Source organism: Monopterus albus, unplaced genomic scaffold (genome assembly GCF_001952655.1).
Source record: "Monopterus albus unplaced genomic scaffold, M_albus_1.0 scaffold16.1, whole genome shotgun sequence".
Classification (NCBI taxonomy): domain Eukaryota; kingdom Metazoa; phylum Chordata; class Actinopteri; order Synbranchiformes; family Synbranchidae; genus Monopterus; species Monopterus albus.
In genome coordinates this window covers 67,311-88,668 of record NW_018127896.1, presented here as the reverse complement: position 1 = coordinate 88,668, position 21,358 = coordinate 67,311, and the positions used below count along the sequence as shown (strand labels likewise).

Here is a 21,358-nt window from a genome sequence, read left to right as displayed (position 1 = left end):
AATCTGCTGCAGCAGCAGCTCATATTGAAGTTTACAGACATTTGGAGCACATGAGGATTCAAAATCAAACTGGTTCAGTGTGAGACCTTTTCATAACACGGTGAAGTTCAACACCTGTTTCACCATCACACCGAACCAACGTTCTATCAGCTACAGTTATTCTTTAATATGGCGTCACATTTTGGTGCTTGTCAGCTTCACATAACAGCACTGGTCATTAATTAAATTACTGCAGCACGGAGCTAGAGAAGCAGCAGAAAGCACTGATGGATTAGTCAAAGTGTCAATTATTCCATGGAAAGAAAATCTGAAACTTGATCATTTGTTTCACTACTTTCAAACAAACATTATAAAAAGTGAAGAATGTGCTGGTTTTAGTTGAGAAGTGTCAAGATTTCCTGTTGTTTTGGGTCAAACACCAGAGTGAATGAAACATCTTTGAGTGTTGGACAAAACCTGGATTACTGAAGACTTTAAAACCTCTAAGGCCTCTTGTTGAGGAAACCAGAATCCAGACATTTCAAGGCCTTCCAGGGTGTGCACACTGATCTCTGACACTGCTGCTCGATCTCCTCAGATTCTCCCTGCATTGCATGTGTTTCCAGAGCTGCTGTCCGGTGAAAGCCCACTGGTTGTTCCCATTACTGGAGGGTTCTGGTTCCCAGTGGGAACATTCATGTGTAACATAATGGGGTGAAATTATAGCAGCGCGCTCTTAAACTGACGAGATTTCCTGCTCTTATTTTCCTTTTCTGTGTTGCGGTGAACAAACCCCCACGTGGCTCCTCGACAGGCAGGAGCATGTCAGGGTTTTCCCTCGTTGCCGTGGCGATGGTACATACAGCCCCCTTGTTCGTCTGGAAAAGTGATGTAATCCGTCACATCACTGTTGGTGTTTCTAATTTGGGCTGCGGTCAACATCCTGACACCAGGGGAGTGGGGGGTTGTGGGTAATATGAAGATGGATGATCTGGTCGGAGGCGTTGTGAAATGTTTAATGACTGAACACACACTTTTCCATTTAGAAATACTTCTTCTCTTCAGTCACATGTTGTAGTACTTGAAAATATGTGGGAGCCAGTGGTACACATTCAAAAGGTCTGAGATGAACAGGACGGTTTGGACTGCACTATCTACACTCCTGCTCCAATGACAATCTCAGGACCTTTTGATCAGATCATCTCATCCCCCTCACTAGATCAAGTCTGCTTCACTCTCACTTTTAAGACAACAAACAAAAAGTCTTTAAATGCAAATTTAAGTTCCCATTTGCTCAGGATATGACTGAAAACTCCAGAACAGAGTGTTGACATTTGGCTGCACATATTCAGTGACAATATGAAGCCAACTGAAGCTCATTTGTCCCATGTAAAGAACCTGTTTCTACAGTCAGGAAGTTCATGTCTAACAAACAAGATACTCTACTCAACAATGTCTGAAATTACCAAAGGAAGCTGGGCTGCTCACAAACCTCTGTGGCTCAGGAAACTGTGGTCCTCTTTGTTTTCTGTACCACCAGTTTCTAAAACCTGTGGGTGATGCAGCAGCCAGGCGAGGACAAATACACCACATAAGACATGATGCTGTCCTGTGACACTGACTACGCATTAAACCTTCACACTCTTCTAAATGGAAATAACATTCTCTTTGTTGCACACTCAACACATTTAACAGGATTTCTGACACTAAACCCAAACACTGAGCTCCCTGCTGAATCTGTTCACTGTCATATTTTCCAGTGTTTACATATGAAACAAACAAATATTTTGGTTGTCTGACAAAATGTTCATGTCACCTGGACAAACACAGTTGTGTCTGCAGAGATGGTTTTTTTACTTGGCAGCTAATGGAATTTATTTATATGGGGTTTATTTTTTTTACATCATATGGTTAAAGAACACAAATATGAGACACAATAAACATATTTATAGAGTCAGAGTAACTTCCACTTACTGCCATCATCGCTGCTCCAGAACAAACCTCCATAAATGCACTTAGAAACCAGTGGAAAAGAGGATGGAGAACCTGCCTGGGAATCCTCCTGTTTTAAAGTTTCCTTCAGTATCACAGTAATGCAATGACAGTTGTGTGTACATTCATGGTACACTGTACACAGGAGCTGCTCAATGCTCATTCAGCTTACTTTACAAAAGGACACTGATTAAATGGAAGTGAACAGGGGCTAAACACGTGGATCAAGTTATAGCCACAATTAGCTCTCTGACTTCCTGTTTTCATCCCCCAAAGCATCATGGGAACTATAGTTACAGTATATTTTTGACATTGAAGTAGACAGGTGTCATCACAACTTTGTCTTAACCACCACTTAGTACTAATTCAGACTAACAGCTAAAAATGAATGATCCAGACTAAAATAAAAGCTGTCTAATGACTACTGCCTATAGCTACTTGTCTTTATGCTAAGTGGTTAGCATCAGGAAGACAAGTAGTGCCAGTCTGTCCTGATTTAGGCCTGCTAGATAAATCCCATTAGACATGCTCTGGAAAATATGTTATACTACGTTAACTCATCGTATCTCATCAAAATGTGGTTTTAGTCTGAATTGGAACATGCTGTTAGCTAACTAGCATAAAATGGTTCATGGATTTGGAAGAAAAATAAAGACAACATTTTAAAAAAGGAATCAAAACTTCTTTATTGTTGAAAGTCAATAGAGAAACAAACATAGAAAAACATCAGTTCAGCCTCTTGTTCATGTACATTCTGGCTTTTCTTACAAAGCTCTCTTTTGTTTCAAAAGAATGGGTTCAGGGGCTTCAGCTGCAAGTTAAAGGCACAGTTCACTCTTTTATGTTCAGGACAACAGCACCTGATCAGGACTGTGCTACATCCTATGGAACAGGGGGGATGTGTCCTGCGTCGCTGCCTCCATAACCTCCATCATAAACTATTAATAGTGGGGTTGGTGGCAGGACAGGAAAGTAATGGCAGCACAATTTTTTACACAATTATACAACATAATTAGCATGCTAGCACATAGCCCTAATCCACAGGCATTTCAGTCACATAGCAGCTCATAAAAGTCAAAGAAAATACAAAGAATGATACATTTGTTAAGTTGCACCCACTTAATATTAAACTTATCTAAAGACAGACAGTAAATTTGTATTTTACATATATCCTGTAACAAGTTTAATGAAAGAAACAGAGATAGCAGATCCTCCTGCATATGTCAGATCTGATCAAAGATGCTGTGGATGTTTTTGGCTGTACTGAGGTTTGTTTTGTTGACATTCTTTCCATATAAATTCTATGAACATCTGAGCAACTGAAATGTCTGTGCTGCCACTTCGACTAGCCACATTAGCTAGCTGGTAAATTTCAATATATAAATTTATGACTTTACTACCAGGCTGTGTTGTTAGCTTCCCACCCTGCATTAGCACGAGGCAGCAAAAAGTAGAGCACCTGATGGCACAGTAAAAAGGCCACTGTGAGGGAAAGGCATCTGTAAAACTACATTCTCTCCATATACACATAAATACATTTTAGTTGTGCAAACTGCAAGTGTAGGAGCCGCCCGCCGGCTGGGTTCCCTACTCAGGGTTGAGGGCGGCAGTCTGGTACAGAACAACCAACACAGCCAATGTGCTAACGTGAAACTAATGAGTTCTATTAAAGCACCAAAAGTCAAGCCTGTACAATGTAGTGTACGTTTTATGACTACAGCTCATATGTACTTCCACACCCAACAGACTTCGGAGCACTGTGAGAATTAATCAGCTACTCTTTTCATAATCAATGCACCATTTAAGTTGATTTTCAAGCAAAAAGGCCAAAACCTCAGGAGGTTTCAGCTTCTCAAATATGAGAATCTCATTGGGTGTCAGAATGTTGGCTGGACCACTAGTTACTACCAAAGGGTTAATCAAGACAATAATCAGCAGATTAATCAATAGCACTCTGTTAGACAGAACAGCAGAGATTCATCCAAACTACTGTACATTTAAGATATTAATTTCAGGATCTGTTCTAGTAGGTTCATGTACCAGGAGCTTATCCTCATGTATTTAGCAAGTTTATCACAAAGTATATTCCTTGTCCACACTTCATCTCCACACGTACCAGCAGCGACAGCAGGAGACTGGTTGTACTGGGACCAGAGTGTATGTGAAGCAGGACCTCTGGCTCTGTTTTAAATCCTTCTGCTCAGCTGACTCTGGATTCAAGTGAACAGGAAGCAGTGAGATCTACAGCAGAGGAACAGGAGAGGCATCACACACCCACAGGTCCCAGCGTCTCGCCTACCGCACCGTGAAGACATGGGAGCAAAGAGCTCTTGATAAATAACATCTCACAAATTATGAACATAGTATTCCAGGGAGCCAGCTTCCCATGTTGAACAAAATAAAATATATCTAGCGTGAGTTTGCTGCCCCCCCCCACACTGCAGAGAGTAGCACACCCCCATGCACCCCCCGGTCTCTGCCACTTCAGCCTGGTTGCTTGATAAATAGTACAGATGAGACATGTTTGCTATTACATAGTTAAAAAATCCTCTTACATTACAAACTCCCTGACAGATATGTCCTGTACATGTTTTTACAGCACTGGGTCCATCAGATTTTTAAGGAACCCTCCTGTTGTTGCCCCCACAGCCCGGGTGACCAATCCTCCTCTGGCTTCTCTGAGGACAACTCTGTGCTCGAGTCCGTTTACCATTTGCCAGGGATGGGGGTTCCACACTCGTACCATGAGACGTAGTTGATGTGGGAATGTCCTCCAATCTGGCCAAAGTGGACAGGCTCCTGGCGCAGGGCTCTGTAGAAACCTGCACCACAAAGAAGCAGACATCATGTGAGAAATACACTGTTAAAAACAGAAATAAGCATCTGCATTTTTTTAATCCTGTACCAGTTCACATGAAGTCACAGTGTCCCCATTAACAGCAGCAGAACTTAGCAGTGAGCAGCTGCTGTCTGCAGTATTTCCATGGATGTAGAGACAACTGTCACTGGCTCACTGGGACACTGAACGAAACCTAAACCAGGAGGATTCTCAGGCAGGTTCTGCAGCCTCTTCTCCTCTGGTTTCTAAATAGATTTATGGAGGTTTGTTTTGGAAGGACATCAGAGATAATGAGCTCCTCAGGAAGTGGATGTCACAATGAATCAAATCAACGTGTTTCATGTCTGTGTGGTCACATCTGACTGAGGAGGAGGGTGAATTTTGGTGCTAATAATGTCCATCAGGAGCTAAAGGTTTTGGCTAAAGTACTGGCTGTGCTCCTCCATGAGCAGCCACAAAAATATCTCAGCGAGTCTGAGCGTTGCTACATCTGCAGCAGTCTGCTCACAGCTTCACCGTCCGCTGCCAGAAAATATTCCACTGACATCTGCCAGGAATGTATGAAGCACAGTGTTTACCGGGTCTGGCTGGTAGCTGGTCGGCCCGGAGCTGCCTGCCTGTCCGCCCGTCCAGGAATGAATCAACAAACTGGCAGTGGTCCTCACCGAAGCCGGTCTGGTCTCCGATGTTGTAAAATTTACCTACACAGAAACATGAGCAAAGACAGGTGAGTGCCAGGTTCAACTTCACTCTGCCACCATGGCATCCGGCGTGTGTACTCACCTTTGAGCGAGTCGCTCAGGTAGATCTTGTACCTGAGCGAATTGCACAACTGGACGCCGACAAACTTGCGGTACCAGGTCCTCTTCACATACTGTTTGCCATGACAGTCAGAGTAGGAGTCCATCTTGAAGGGGAACTGAGTCCAGATGGCGCCTTTACCTGCACACACAAGAGGCTTTCACTGACTGAAACCTGCCTATGCTGTACTGGCGACCATGTGGACAACACTGTGGGTGGACTCACCTGAGAAGTTCTCGCTCACCCTTGGGTCAGCTAAGGAAAGAAAAAAACTGACGTTTAACACCTTGAAAGTTTTCAGCTGTAACTCTAACTCCACATGAAGTTACCTGCTTCCTATGCTCTCCACAATAAGAGCCCCCTGTTCTCCAAACAAATGATATGCGACATGCACACACATATTGATAACACCATCTTAACTGAGTCATGTGGTGCTGCTGATCTGGACACTCATTGTCAAGTTAAATTCAAAAATATGACATTACTGTTGATGTTTGATATCTGGCATCTTGAAGGTTTGTTGTTATGTGTAGCTGCCCAACAACCACCCAGACAAACACACTGTGATGGCTCAACTAACACAGAAGTCTGAACTTGGCAGAAAGGGAATCACAGGCAGTGGAAGAAAAGTGCGACTGCACCTGACTCTGTGCTGAAGGACACCGGCTCACTGGGAGGACCCACACCCAGCTCGTTCTTCGGCTTCACCTTGAACTCATAACTACAAGAGACAGGAAGAGAACAGGAGACGTTGTTGTTAAACAGATGTTAATCTGTTCAGTTAATCACTCTGTGATTCTGAACTCCAGCAGCAACCTCCCCCTGTGAGGTAGCAAAGATCTGATTTATCAGATGGTCACAGGTTGTTTTTCAGCTTCTCAGATGTGACTGCTTTTTTCTTTATGTTATTTATTATCACAAAAGTCTTGTAATGCCTTCACCTCAGGCTGCAGCTATGTGCCTCCGGACGGTGTCAGACTTCATTTCCAACCACGATCCTTCACACCACATAGTTTTCCCTTTGCCAGGCTCATTGAAACCTCAGCGAGCGTAACAGACTAACTGCTTATTTTACTGTCTGAGCGTTTGGCTGACGCTCGGTTCCCCTCTGCAATTGCTCGACTGCCTTGGCATGTTTGGACAGCTGAAGGCATTGTGACTGAGGCGGGAGATCTGAACACTCATGGGACATGGAAATATGTCAGGAGCTGCAGCAGGCAGTAGATATGAAGTATATGATTTTTACTAGAAAACAATGTCAGACTGATCATTTAAATCTAGATATAGCTGCACTGAACAGTGCTGTCATTGACACAGTCTCTGGCTTTTGCTTAGACAGATGAGTTTTCAATTGCATATTGAGAAATTAACTGCTTCACATAAGCCCAGACTTTCATTCCTGTATAGAAACAGATTTAGTTTTAATGAGCATCACAGGAGGCAGCTGGAACAAGCAACAGTTTTATCTGTAACAGACTACAGTGATATAATTGACATGCCTGTCTCTGCTGAAACCCTGAAACCACTTGGCTCAGTGCATCATGCTGCTGTTGGACTTGTTACTGGAGGTCCCTTCAGGACTCACCACTGTGAACTATACCAGAGACTGGGCTGGCCATCTCTGACACTGAGAAGGGAGCATCGCTGTATGTTATCTATCTATAAAGCCCCACTACTTAATAGGCTGCCTGGATATATTACAGGCCTAGTTGTAAGTCAGGTCAATGTAGCTGACCCGTTCACAAGATCATCTTGTTCTGCAGCCCTTGTTTGCCAACACACAGATGTCCTTCTGTTACTGTGCTGCTGCAGAGATGGAACAGTTTGCAGAAAAAACTAACCTGGCTGTGCTCGTTCCTTTATCTCAATTTAAACTGCTTTTACACAGTATTTCACAGTTTAAATGTGAATTTAACAGATGATCTGGACACTGTGTGTTTAATTTGATTTAGGTGTATATTTAGTTTTAATGTGATTTTGGATTTTAATACTGATTTGAATATTGTTGTGATGGTGTTAATTGCATGTCAGGCCACCGCTGAAAATGAGAGCTTGCTTGTTTTCCCCTGATTAAATAAAGGTTGATGATGACGAGCAGGTGACCGGTGCCGGTGTGTGAAGGTGGTCAGGAGATTTCATCTGTACCCTCTAGTTTTCATGATCCTACAGAGCCAGCCGTAGCTGACGTTGTATCAAACCCATTTACAATAAATCTCTGGGGGAGCAGTGTCTGCTCCGGCTGCATCTAACGTGGGTCTCCATGCTGGACTCATCAGGACAGTTTGCTTCAGTCAGCAGCACAAACTCATGTGTCCTTCAGTCCATCGTGATGTGCTCTGCTCACCTTGTAGTACAGTTCATACTCTTAACAGTCACCACAGAGCTGAATCTGTGGTCTGTCAGAACTCTCTGCTGTTGGAAGGATGTGGTTTGGTTTTGCTGCTGTGGCTTCAGCCTGGACTTGGTGTGACCTAACGATCTGGTCTGACTCAATTTTGTGCCAACAATACCTGCTCTCAGGTTTGAGGTTCTCCACGGCGGTGTGGGTCTGGTTGGTGGTCAGTACAGACGTCTGCTCTCCATCTGGTCCCTTAGTGGTGGAGATGACTTCATACTCTGAGGAGAACACAACAGAGAGAAGAGATACAACTGCTGCATGTTCTTCTCTGACTCTGAGTCAAACTTCAGGTTATTTCTTTGTACCTGTGGTGTCGTTGTTAGTTTTCTCCCAGTCCAGGATGATGAAGGATGGGCATCCCTCCACTGTCACCACGGTGAGGTTGGTGGGTGGTGCCTGGGGCGGAGCGGTCACGTTCGTCTCACCGGGTTCATCTTCAGGGAAGTAGTTGAGGGAGGAGGTGATGGAGCAAGGCTCATCTGGTTTCTTGCCTGTTTGGTAGACGACGTATGGCGCTGTGGAGAGGAGGGAGAGCACTGTCACAGTTTGGGGTTCAATTCCCAGTGTAACTCAGCAGCTTATACTGGGACAACTAGGCTGGTTTTGAGCTTTTCTTTAGGTCCAAGCTGGAGCTAACATGAAAACCTAATTTTTTCATGTTTCCGCTTACCCACATAGCGTTTCTTGCCCATGGCATCAACGTCAGAGGTCGGTTGTGATTTAAACAGGTCCGAATCCTCCCAGGTTTCCTGACGAGATGCTGAGAGGAAACACAAAGACAAAGCCTGAGAAACCATAGTTTGAAACAGCCTTGTCTGTTGCATTAACCAAAGAATGCCACTTAGTTCTTGTATGGATCCACCATACATTTTATATCTTGTGATGTCACATTGATGGGATTTCAGGCCTCTAATACTACACTTCCCAGAAGTCTCAGTGAGATGCCACTGCTGAAGGACTTTGGTCTGAAGCACGATGTTTCTGTAACTCACTTGACTGGCAGACACTTAAGACTGCAAACAGCAGCAGCATGACGCCTGCGTGTCCCACTGTGGACTGCAATAAGTTGTCATGTGTTGTGGCCCAGAGGACCACAGAGAACTGTTCTAAGATGATCTGGTGTCAGTGGAACAAAAAGCAGGGGAGCAGAGTTCTCAGAACCACCTGCACTCTGATCAGGTCTTCTCTGGTTATTGCTCAGTCATTTGTGTAGTTGTGTTGTTGCCCTGTTTGCTGTTTGAAACCTCCTGAAAGCACAACGCACATGCTCCCTCATGTACCTCAATGGTTTGCTGACTGTATGAATTAATGCCACAGGTATGACTCTGCACCTCTGACCAAGCCTGGGCTGCTCCTACCATGACCCTGAGCTTCTGGTGCACAAATATGGTAGTTGTTGTTTATACTGCCCTTTGGTTCTGGTTTCCTGCAGGGAAAGTAAAGTACATTTGTACCAGGTGTCGGTGGAGCAGTCGTGGTCTGTTTGTGCTCCTGCTTGGTTGGCTTGGTGGTGGGTGGGACTTTGGGTTTCAGCATTGGCAGCTTGTCTGTCTGCTTGAGGTTTTTCACCTTATCTGATGGAAAACATGTAAACAAAAACCACTGTGAGGTTCAGCATAACTGTGTCACTTGCATGTGCTTGTTTGGACGTGTTCGCACCTGTTTCCCCAGGTTTCCCCACCAGGTTTGGCCTCTTGTTGATGGGTACGGAGGGGTGAGCAGGGGATCCTGCAACAACAACAACACAGTCCATCTTCATCGGTGCACAGTATGATTTCATTCATCCATCACCTATAGTGCTTATTCCTGGGGGGGGGACCAGTCCAGGGTGGACACCTATCACAGGGCTGACTGACAAACACACACACTCACTCCTACAGACAATTTGGAGTCGTCGCCAGTCAACCTAAGCCACATGTCTGTGCTGGACTGTGAGAAGAAGCCGGAGAACCCACGTGGGCACAGGAAGAACATGCAGCTCCACACAGAGGGGCCCTAGGTCGGCTCAGGCTCGAACCCGGAACCTTCTTGCTGTGAAGTGACAGCGCTAACCACCGCGCCACTGTGCCGTCAAGTATGATTTCACTGGTCTACAAATGCTTTTTCTCAGTCTGCCACCACTAATAACTGAAACCAACTGTGTATTTGTGAACAACAAAAGATGCTTTTACACATGAAAGGCTGCCTTTAATGGAAAACAGTGGAACACTCCTCTCACCACCGTCATTATTATACAAAGTGCTTTCATAATTTTTTGAAGTGGTACATGACATGACAGAAAAGTTCTGGCTGTTAATCAGATCTTTGGCTGTGTCCAAATAAGGCAAACAGTGCAGCTCCACCAGCTGTTCGGCTCCATGTTCTAGCTAGGTGCTGTCATGTCCTAGAAAATCTCCTTGTTCTCCTGATGTGGAACACAATACCCAGCTCCAAACGAACCTGAAAACATGAACAGTTCTGTGTAATTCCACAGGGTTGTACAGTGCGAGCGTTCAGGCTGACGTCCAGAACCTGCAGCCAATTACAGCCCCTTTGTTTCATTTAAGGAGAAGCCAAAATTCTTCACAATCAAGGAACTGACCCAGCTCCAGAACTAAATGAAATAAATGCAAAGCCAGGAACATGAAAGATGATGGCGTCCTGAAACATTTTACTTTGTAACATGAAACAATACAGACGCATTCCTTTCAATCAGTCACATGTAAATACGTATGGTGGTGCCTGCAGCGCTGGGCTTCGCTGTCCCGGGTCAAACCTGTCTTCTTCTTCAACACAAACTAGGATGCTATCACCTAAACACGGAGCCAGTAGATGTAGAGGCCTCAGAGGCTGTATACTGGCGGAGACTGGTCTGTGTTCAGCAACACCTCCTGATTACTGGCCAGGACTCAGTGAAATAAATATTGGTACAATTTTCTCTTTTCACACACAAAGCACATGGAGGTTTCCACATCCTAATGTAAACTGCTTGATGCACGCCACGCTGTCCTGGTGGCGTGACGGCTGTTCTAAACATCTCTGCAGCCTGTGGCGCTTACCAGTGTTCACAGTCAAGCAGGAGCCAAGGCTGGAGCATGTGGACCTGGACCCAGGACTAGAATAGCAGCAAGTGGGCTGACCCAGACTCCAGGTCCATCATAGGGTAATTACAAACTGCTTGTCTTTAAGTCTTTGTGGCCACATGAAACACAAAGCTCAGCAAAGTTCCATCAGAAGTCAGCTCACACGAGCTAACAGTATTTTCCACAGGCTGTGCCGACACCTGGCCAAAGCGTTTGAACTGACAGTTTCATTCCTTGTCCTTCTAAAAATTTGTCTCTGGTCATCAGACATGGCCAAACCATGCAGTGTGACTGAGGCACCATGCAGCACATGACATAGGCGATTTCTGGGTGGACACAGGCCAGACTCACACCGTTACCAACCAACATGGTGTAACTACCAAACACATAGCTGTTCACTGCAGAAGAACAAGCATTCGGATCAAAACATGCCTCTCCGAATCCTGGAGTGTTCCACTGTTTTGCATTCTTAACAAGTCATGGGAGCTGCTGTCCCCATATCTGGACCGCTTCTAGATGAAAAAGACAACCAACCAGTTGGTGCCCCCTGCAAAAGACAACCACACATGTGGGACAGGGGGGCTGGAAAAGAGCTTCAGTAGCATGTGTAGCTGCAGGACTCTTGGGTAAACTAACCCATAAAGACTGGTCACAGTGTGGGAACAATCAAGACAACAAGAAAACTAAGACCAGGCCTGAACACAAAAGCCTGTTTATGCCTCACTATGAGTTAATAATCATACTGTTCTGTAAATACATACAGAATTGTGTATTGCATAACTACACATAATCCCAGGTCTTAACCTCCCAGACTCTGCAAACAATAACAATAATGCAGGGAAGATGTAAACAAACACAAATGACGATGACAAACGTGTTTCCAGATTTAAGGTTCTTGGTCTAAAGTAAAAGTTGATATTCTAGCAAAACATTTGAACTCCAGGTGCACACGTCAGGTTTTTCCAAAACCTCCCCCAGTTTTCCTGCGAGGATGGAGTTTACCCAGCACAGATGATTCACCGAGGCTCCAGCATCTCAGAGAGTGAAGCTCCACACAGGTCAGACAGATGTTAGGATGAGGTTTCAGTGCCTGGTTTCATACCCTCCAACCTTCACACTGTGAAACGGAAGCTCTCTGCAGCAGCATCCAAAGAGCCCAACACTGAGAACAAATCAGCACCCCCACCCCCACCACCACATGAACACACAGTTACACAATCTACGGCAGTTATGTAACCAAGTTAAACAATCAAGCTCCGACCTCCACTTGATTATTTGAAGAGGTCGCTGCCAGAAGCTGAAGCTCAACCAGAAGCAAATTGGACACAACATGGAGGCACAGAATGGTGGTTTTATGGACGGACGGGTGATGAGGTGACACAACAGTATTAATGAACAAACTGGATGGAGACAGAGACACCAGCAGGCGAAGACGCTGCGGAAGCGACTGGAGGGTTAATGATGAAACACAGAGACAAAGAGGTCTGTTTTACCCAGTCGAGGTTGGGACCATAAGGCTGGTCTGGGCGGGGAAATGCCCCGGTGTGGCTGCCCGTTCACTGTAGGGAGAGAGCTGAGCGTTATGAGGGGAAACACAGTGTCTGACAAGTGAACCCAACACGAGGACAACCAGCACAACCCATTAGCTCCCTGACTGCAGAGTTCACCTTGTGATTCTTCTTTTCTCCTCATCTCAACATCCTGTTGTTATTTTATTAAAAATGTCAGTGAAAGTCAGAGAAAACTGATCAATTCATTTATTAGGTGGATTCAGCTTTACTGTACATAAACACTCAGATTTGGTTGCAGTATCCCCAGAAATTTGGAAATCCAACTTAGGAATTTCATTTCAGAATTTAAACATTACACTGGGGCGAAACTTACTCATGTTAACTGTATAACGTGTCACTGACATGATGAATCAGGTCATTAAACAAACTACTTGTCACTTTCACCTGATCCTTCTTCATCACTTTAGGCAAATTCAGATTTTTAAATTCAAGAACACCGAGTTCTGATTGAGCCTTCTGGAAAACAAGCTGAGAACGGACTCGTGGTTGTTCAGTGTGAGGTTCATTTAGCAGCCAACAGTTAAAAATTAGACAAAAACAACAGCATGTTAAGAAAACAGATGTGAACCAGAGACTGTTTCAGCACAGTGGGATTTTCTTTGCTCTGCTTCAAAATAAAAACTACTGAATGATATTGAATGACAGCATCAAGTTAATCCAAAACCCCAAACTCGGAAGCATCAGCTGAGAAACAGACGACCAGGGCCGAACAAACCCAAGAGCCGACAGGGCCGGTCACAGCCAAACCAACCAGTGCTCCATGTGACCCCCCACCACATCTGAAACCACCACTGCAGATGTGAGATCTAACTCCACATCTGGTGCTGATTTCAATCATGTTCCCGGGGCTCCCCTGGGGAGATACTGGCAGCTGCCAGAGCCGAGATCTTTGGTCTTAAAGTCCCTGATATGTGCATTTCTGTCATTCCTCCTGATGGCTCCACTGTCATGGAAGGTATAAAAACACAGCTTCAGCAGCACCAGAGGTATCTTAATGTTTGGTTTAACACCATCAAGAATGACTTCAGACACTGTAATGAGGCCAAGGTGCAAGGGCTGACACTTTGAGGTGAAGATTATTGATTACAGGGAACACATTTTTAATGAACCGCTGTTCTGGCTCAAATTCAACAAAATTTTATTGAATCAGAATCATATATTGAAGGAGCTGATTTAAGACCTCATAAAACAAGCAATAACCCCAGGGCAACGTTCTGGCATTTTCTCCTGAACAAACAAACCCAGTAACAGCTCCACAGCTGTGAGGCTGCAGTGAACAGCCCGGGCCTCTGTGGCTCAGAGACAGGATGGAGAATTTACAAACACAGCCAGTCTCCCTGTGCTCATCACCAGGTAGAGTGAGGGCTGAAAACCTTCAGCCTAAACCAAACTGTTGCACCTCTTCTAAAGGTTCTGACCTGCAGCTCTACTACATCTGGTGCAATATCAGTGAAGTACAGCAATGCAGTACCACCCATTTTAGTGTGTAAACCCCACAGAGGAGGCAGTGAACATCTCAGAGGGAGCGAGCAGACATCGGTGATAACAGACAGTTGAGAAGAGTCAAGTGACAGGTACAAGGAGGGGTACCCCCGAGTCACCGTGTCTAGAGGAGGACGGGGGCTGTCTGAAGCTGTTAGAGAAGGGGAACCGCGGGTTTCTCGATGCCGGTTGCATGGATCTGGCAAACGGGGTAGTTGCCGGGTTGTAGGGCTGCACAGACAGTGAGGGGCTGAGCTGTCTGTTGCTGCCTGCACCTAAAAGACCAAAAACAGTTGTAGGGCCTGGGTTACAGTCTGATCTCATCTCTAAGTTGCCAGTAAAGCGAGCTCGCAGCAGCGATGTTAGTATGGAGGTTAATACTCTGATGGACTTTAATGCAATCCTCAGTACAGTGACACTGTATGGAGTAGCTCACAATGACTGATTAAGCACACACAATCTTGGAAACCACAGTCATTGAAGCTGCCGATGAGCTCACAACCATGACTGTGAGATTGTGTGCTGCATGCAGGCAGTGGAGGCCATGTTGGATGAAATGTGTTTACAGGTGCAGTTTCTGCAGCCAGCAGGCGCTCCTGTGGACAAAAACGTGGCTGCAAATTTAACTGGAGGGCGACAAGAGGGAACAAGATGGAGGCAGGGAAACAGCAGAGGGAAACAGCAAGACACAGAAAGCAAGTCACGAGGTCATGTTTACCCCAGGGGTTAGTTCTGGCCCTCTCATTGGCCAGAGCCTTTCTCAGCAGCGACGACGCGTCCTGTGATTTGCCGGAAGCTGTGGGAGAAAGACAAGGTTAGGGCTGGACCTATATATTTTTCGCTTTATGAGCTGGTCCACTGTCAGCAGCATCTGTTTGCAGATGGCAGTCCTACAGAAGGTCTGATATCTGGGTCACAAACTGGCTTTTGTTCAGGAAATGTTTCTACTAACAAACAGATTTCCAGTTTGACTGAAAAGCTCCTACCACTGTTTGTTTGTAGAGGCACAAGAGTAAGGGATGATATATAATTTAGAGTTGACTCCCTGCAGCTGGATGATTTCATTCACAAATGTTCAGCTGGCAGGTCTGATGCAAAGTCTAACTGTTTGCAGATGAAACGCTTCTTTTCGTGGACATCCTACAGAGCAGTAGGTAGATACATCAGGTCAGATTTCTCAAACCAACTGACTTTCACTGTGATCATATGACTCAAACGTCACGAGCAGAGCGGTTAAAAAAGGACATCAGTCTCGGCTCATTGAAGCAATGCTGGCTGTTTGACAGCCTCATGTTTCATAACTAGCAGCATTTCTTTAAACATTACAAGGCATATTTTAATTCTGTCTTACAGTCACAACAGCTGTTTTAAACCACAAACTGACATCACTGGGATTCAGCTCCAGCTTTACAAACCATGTCAATTACTGCACAAGTATGAAAACACAAAGGAAGTTGGTGGGAATTACCAGCAGGGTGATGAGGACTCTCAGGTACACTAGTAGGCATCTTAGTGGTCAGGCCCTGCAGCGAGTCGCCCCTGGAGAGTAATTTGGAACGAGGTGTGGTGTTGGCAGGAGGGGCTTTGGTGGGCAGGAGCTTGGGGAAGTCCACCACTTGGCTGGTGCCATTTCTAAAAGCATTTCCTTTGTCTGGAGTGAGAGAGGAGAGAGGGGCTGTGATCATGGGAGTCAGGTCATCTTAGCTTTGATTTCACATGGCAAAGGTTTGGTTTTGGCTGGTTTACAGAAGATACACTGTAGTCTAAAGACATGCACTTTGATTCCTCTGATCACCTCCAACTGAGAAGAAATGAACATGCCCAGATGTGTCTTTGACATTCAAGTCAGTTTTCTGTCAGGACTGGGTATCAATCACTGATACTGCTTGGTACCAGCTCGAAAGTTTTGGTTGTGTTCCTACTAACTTATTCTTTGATCATATGGTTCCTCACTGACTTAAACCTGATTTCTGCCAATTTGAGACTTTGTTTTATTTTGTAAAACATTTTGTGTTTCTTAAGGTAAGCTAGTGAACCTCCATCTCTGGTACTGTTTAAAGGCCTTATTGTCAAACAAGACTGTCCAATTAGGTTTTGGTCCTATAATCTTGTACCTTGCAGAAATGCAGAAAAGTCCAGAAGACACTGTTTTTGTGAAGAGACAGGAGGAGGAGGAGGGGGACACTGCAGAACGACTTGTGGTGTGGACATCCAACCACGTCTGCGTCTGAACTGGCCAACATGCAGTCCTGTCATGCAGACTGATTAAACACATAGCAGCCACAGTGAGGACCCAGGATGGGGACAGACAAGAGGAAGGAGTGGGATAAGGCAGAGGAGGAAAAAGGACTGAGCACATATGTCTACAGTCCATCACCAGTTTCACCTACTCTGAGTTGAAAATTTGAGGGGAAAAAAAAAACTATTCAATTTTTTTTTAAGATGAGACAAGTTTGGATTTTTTAACTCCATGTCTTGAAACCTGAACCAGGTTTGTGCAGCACAGATGTTTTGCAACTCATCAGGAGCTTGTTGGTTAAGATTTGTCCTGTTCATGCTGTTTCTACATGAACACTGCTACTAGTCCATCTTAATACGCTGTTTAGTCCATCACTGAATCCTAAAACAGAACATTAACCTTGGCTGGACCAATCACTGACAATGGTCAAATCCATTGGATTCAATCCAAATTACGGTGCAGAACCCAAAGTTTCCAAAGAAACCCGTAGGAAATTAGAAAAAGCTAAATTTGGAAATTTAACCCCAAACTCTGATGAAGCATGAATAAAACAAGATTTATTCTGAAACTCAAGGACACAAATAAAGTTTTAATACTGAATATAGAACCAAAACTAAAATATGCATGGATAATTTGGTAGAAAGCATAAAGGTATGAAACAACAAATCATTTGAGCATGAAAAAAAGCATAAGAAGAAAAGTGGCAGCTGACAAAACCTTCATCTGAAGCATCGCTGTCATTACATGACCGCTGGCAACGAGTTTGAAAACGTAGTTGTGGCTGCTGTCATGGTGGGTGGGGCAAACTTCAAATCAGCTGACCCCCAGTGATATCACCTCCACGCCTTGCAGCGACTTTCTGACTCAAGGCATGCTTGCATGCAGCCAATCACAATGCCCCACCCCCTCCAGGTACATCCCTGGGTTCAGCCAAAGCAGCTAAAGACTGGCTGTGCACAAAGCTGCATGACTGGACAAACAAGAGCATCTTTGCTGTTACCCAGTGAAACATGAGTCCATTTAGGCTGAGCAGAGGTGGGCAGAGGCAACGTCTCCTGCTCGCTCTCAGGTGGCGCTGTGGGACATAATGTTTACTTTTACAAGACGGGAAAGGGAGTAAATATGAAAATAAGAGCTGTGAAAGGAAAGAAACAGTGGAACTGTTGGGAATCCCAGCGTGAATGAAGGTGCAGGGCTCGGGCTCAACTGGCTCTCACAGCCTAACACCATTTTTCAGTGTGGACACACTTCCAACAGCCTGTTCCTAACAAACAGGGAGTGAGTGAAACTGAGCAAAGGAGTGATTCTGGATTTTATTTTTATTTTCTATGTGGCAACGTAGCTCTGTGATGTGTGGTGCAAATCCTGCAGTACAGTGCAGGCCTGTGTAATTGACCCAGTCAAGTATCCTCATGAACGTTGCTGTAAAAAGTGTATTTTTAGAAAACAGTCCAAGAAAATGTGGAATCATGTACGATTCCATCCAAGGAGTCAAACCCTGATAGGAAGTTGTTTGTGTGTAACTGAGGTTACATATGATCCATTGACATCTGTAACCCTATGTGGAAAAAAATTAACGTGTGTGTGTGTGTGTGTGTGTGTGTGTGTGTGTGTGTGTGTGGAGGCAACTAAGAAGAGGAGATGATCACCAAAAGACGTGCGTGGCGCTCCAGGGAAGCCGGAGTTGCTGAGCGCAGAGAGTCGAGGTTGTGTCCAGTTGTGCAGAGCTGTGAATAAGTCGACACACATAGTGAGACGCATGTTACATCATGAGCCTCAACACGGGTCATTACAGAACAAAATCACCCCGTCTGGTTTCAGTTCTGAGTGTTGGGAAAGTTAGTTTCACAACAGTTTGAAAATTGGCTGATGAGTCAAATTATGCAGGCCGTAAAAATGAAAACATTTTGTAACTCCAGCTTCTCACATGGAGCATCTGCAGCCGTTTCCTGCTGTAAACTGGTTCTGTGGGTGAGTGTTGACTATGCTCACAGACTAAATGATCCAGCAGACAAATCCAATGGCTACTGGATAATCACGCTGTTTGTTGCAATGCCTGGATTCATAGTGGATTCATAATGACAACCACTTAAACAAACCACAGAGTGAGCTGCTAACATAGCAACAATAAAAACACAAAGCCACACTTCATCTCATATCTGCAGCAGTGTGAAATATTCTGGCCAAACGTCAGGTTGAGATATTTCTGCAGCTTCCTCCTGCAGACCGAGGGAGATTATAACGGGCCTGAACACGCAGGAACATCTGTCTGAGCCTTTGTGCTCGTTCTGATTATCATCACCTCTATTAGACAGAAATGTACATACTGTACCTGCCTAGTATTAAACAGATTCCCTGAATAATGTCAGGCAGAACAATGACTGATGAGCCACAAACACTGCCTGAACAAGCCTGATAACATCGTGTGCTAATTAAAAAGAACCACAAGTCTTACCAGGACGAGGAGGGAACAGGGCCTGAGGTGCAAGAGGTTTCTGAAATGCAACAAACACTGACTTTATTCTCATGATCTGTGTTTAAAACAGGAAATTAAATATTTTCAGTTTGAAAAGGTCTGTGGTTGGTTGAAGGAGAGAATGTCTAAATAAACTGTAATAAATTAAATAAACCAAAATAAACGCGCTAATAGAAGAAATGAACAAAGTGAAGAAGTTGACCACAAGTCCCAGAGTGCACTGCTGCAGGACACATCCAATCAGAGAGCTTCAGGCTCTGCTGCATAAGGGTAACAGCAGGATAAATTCACATTGTAAATCCTGTTTGAACAGTTCAGATATTCAGAAATATTATGGAATTAGAACCAATTTTGGAACCAAATTCAGTCCTGTGCAGAGTTTAGCATGGAATCAGTGACAAATGTGTGTTCAGAGCTTCTCACAGACCTTCACACATATAACACACACACCAACAGGCAGCAGGTCACATACCATTGGCTTGGGCAGAGGGTTACGCAGCTTGTACGGCTTATGTGTGTTTTTATCTGTGAACACCAGAGGAGAAGGATGAAATCAGAGCAGGTCAGCAGTGCTGTAATGTCACTCAGCAGGTCTGATGAGGAACCAGATCAGCTATTATAAACTCAGTATTATTAAAAGCCCAGACAGGACATGTTACACGTGCTGGGTACTGAAACTTCCTGTAAACTAAAGTCTCTGAGGACTAGACTAGACTTCCGTCAGAGCTGAACTAAGGTCCAGTCCTTACTGCCCATGTTGGTGTTGTGGATGACCGGCTTGCTCCACACGCTACTGCGGTCATCCTTGTTGGAGCGGACTCCAAACTCGTAAGGCGTGTTGGGTTTCAGGTGGTCAATGACTGTATCATGGGTCGGGCAGGTCTGGTAGATCCACTGCCTGTTCCTCTCCCTGTAGCGGATGGTGTAAAACCTGCATGCAGAAGACAGAGCTCTAAACTGGTGGGAGGAAAGAGGCTGACTGAGACAAGACAAGAAGAGACAGACTGGACATGAAACTATGTGACTCACCACACCAGCCACGGTGTGGTGACTCACAGATCACTTTGATCGCCACAGTTTGAACTTGGAAATTTGCAATGTCCAAACTCAGCATATGAACAGTGTCAATGAGAAACCGAATCCAGGTCCTTTCCTCAGCAAGCTCTCACCTCAAAACACATCTGACAGCAGAGATGTTCAGGTTAGCTCAGGTTCATTGGTACTGAACACTCACAGACAGACAGACTTGCAGCAGTCAAACCCGACCCAGTTAGACTTCAGAACCGAGTGGACCTATGAAGACCTCCGCTATGTGTTCACATGTACAGACCAATCTCTGGATCACTGGTGGAACTGGAGAAAACATCTGTCATCAGTGGACGTCAGGCAGCTACTGAAGCACCAGCCCACACCCAGACTGTGTAGTGTCTGAGCTCAGTGCGCAAACAGCTTCGCCCATTGTTAATCCTGGCAGAAGGAACCGACACCCAGAGTGGCAGAGGATGCCTGGGCCCAGCTTTCCGACAGCTCCTCCAACTCGTCTGGCAGGGAAGGAAAAAAGAATGCGAGGCGCGAATGGGGAGTCTGTGTAACATCAGTCCACACACTCAGAGGATCCAACTACAGCAGCAGAAGAGTTTTCAGGATTTCAGGACAAACCACTGTTGAAGGTTTCGGTGCGACTTGTCTCCAAGAGCTAAAGACAACTCCTTCCTGCTCACTAACCCACAGGCGTCCTGTTGCCTGAAAGATTCAAGAGTCTGTATGAATGGATTTACAATGGATCTGATCACAGAGCTGATCCCGTTAGGCTGACAATCGACTAGTCACTAAGAGGCATCCTGTGCTGTGAACTACATGTGAAGGCCACAGTCTGCTTCAGATGTCGTAGCGCCATCCAGCTACGTCTAAGTCAAACAGTTTCTTGCAAGTATAACACCAATCTACCTTCTCATAGTTTCAACACATGCATTGTGCACTTCCCCTCTGACAAACCGATCAACAGATCTGTTCTAATCCATCCAATAAGACTCACCCGTCCTCCAGACACTCGTTCAGGATGTCACCTTTGTAGGGCGTCTTCAGCTGGTTTCCCCAGGACAAAAGCACCGTTGTCGGGCTGACGGAGCCAATCACCAAGTGGAGCGGCTTCTCCAGGTTCACCTTGCCTGTGCACACAGGAAAGGACAGAGTGAGCCTTCCTGTGGCCTGAGCAGTAGCACAGAGCCACCACGAGGCTGTGAGTGTACCTGTGCAGTGTTTCTTCACGTCGTTGGTGGGGATCGGCTGCACAGCCACCAAGTACTTGGGCTCTGCGTCTGAAACGAGACATGGATTCAGGTCAGTGTTGGGTTTCCTGGACCTGAAGGACAAATGAGCTGAGAAGCAGCAGTTAGCAGGCTCTTTGCTTGTTTGGCCACAGAAAGCCTATCAAATTATGGTTGATTTGTTTTTCATCTGTTTCTGCTCAGGTCCTGTTTATAATTCTGAAAACACTGGATTTAAAATGTTTGTTTGTT

At 45.1% G+C, this 21,358-nt stretch overlaps 1 protein-coding gene across 2 annotated transcripts in view; it reads right to left on the bottom strand.

Annotated features, from left to right (window-relative positions):
- Window positions 1-2,664: 2,664 nt before the first annotated feature.
- LOC109955599 (target of Nesh-SH3-like) overlaps window positions 2,665-21,358 on the bottom strand; it is a 30,615-nt gene continuing 11,921 nt past the window's right edge. For both annotated transcript variants that reach the window (XM_020591901.1, XM_020591902.1), the window contains 20 exons: window positions 21,089-21,157; window positions 20,875-21,007; window positions 19,589-19,770; window positions 19,312-19,364; window positions 18,819-18,858; window positions 18,013-18,090; window positions 15,593-15,775; window positions 14,843-14,920; window positions 14,244-14,399; window positions 12,565-12,630; window positions 9,669-9,737; window positions 9,464-9,583; window positions 8,680-8,769; window positions 8,315-8,524; window positions 8,122-8,227; window positions 6,253-6,332; window positions 5,837-5,866; window positions 5,594-5,752; window positions 5,389-5,511; window positions 2,665-4,793 (listed from right to left, as the gene is read on the bottom strand). In XM_020591901.1, the coding sequence (XP_020447557.1) occupies window positions 4,678-4,793; window positions 5,389-5,511; window positions 5,594-5,752; window positions 5,837-5,866; window positions 6,253-6,332; window positions 8,122-8,227; window positions 8,315-8,524; window positions 8,680-8,769; window positions 9,464-9,583; window positions 9,669-9,737; window positions 12,565-12,630; window positions 14,244-14,399; window positions 14,843-14,920; window positions 15,593-15,775; window positions 18,013-18,090; window positions 18,819-18,858; window positions 19,312-19,364; window positions 19,589-19,770; window positions 20,875-21,007; window positions 21,089-21,157 (2,141 nt within the window). In that variant the 3' untranslated portion in view covers window positions 2,665-4,677. The remainder of the gene's footprint in view (window positions 4,794-5,388; window positions 5,512-5,593; window positions 5,753-5,836; window positions 5,867-6,252; window positions 6,333-8,121; window positions 8,228-8,314; window positions 8,525-8,679; window positions 8,770-9,463; window positions 9,584-9,668; window positions 9,738-12,564; window positions 12,631-14,243; window positions 14,400-14,842; window positions 14,921-15,592; window positions 15,776-18,012; window positions 18,091-18,818; window positions 18,859-19,311; window positions 19,365-19,588; window positions 19,771-20,874; window positions 21,008-21,088; window positions 21,158-21,358) is intronic.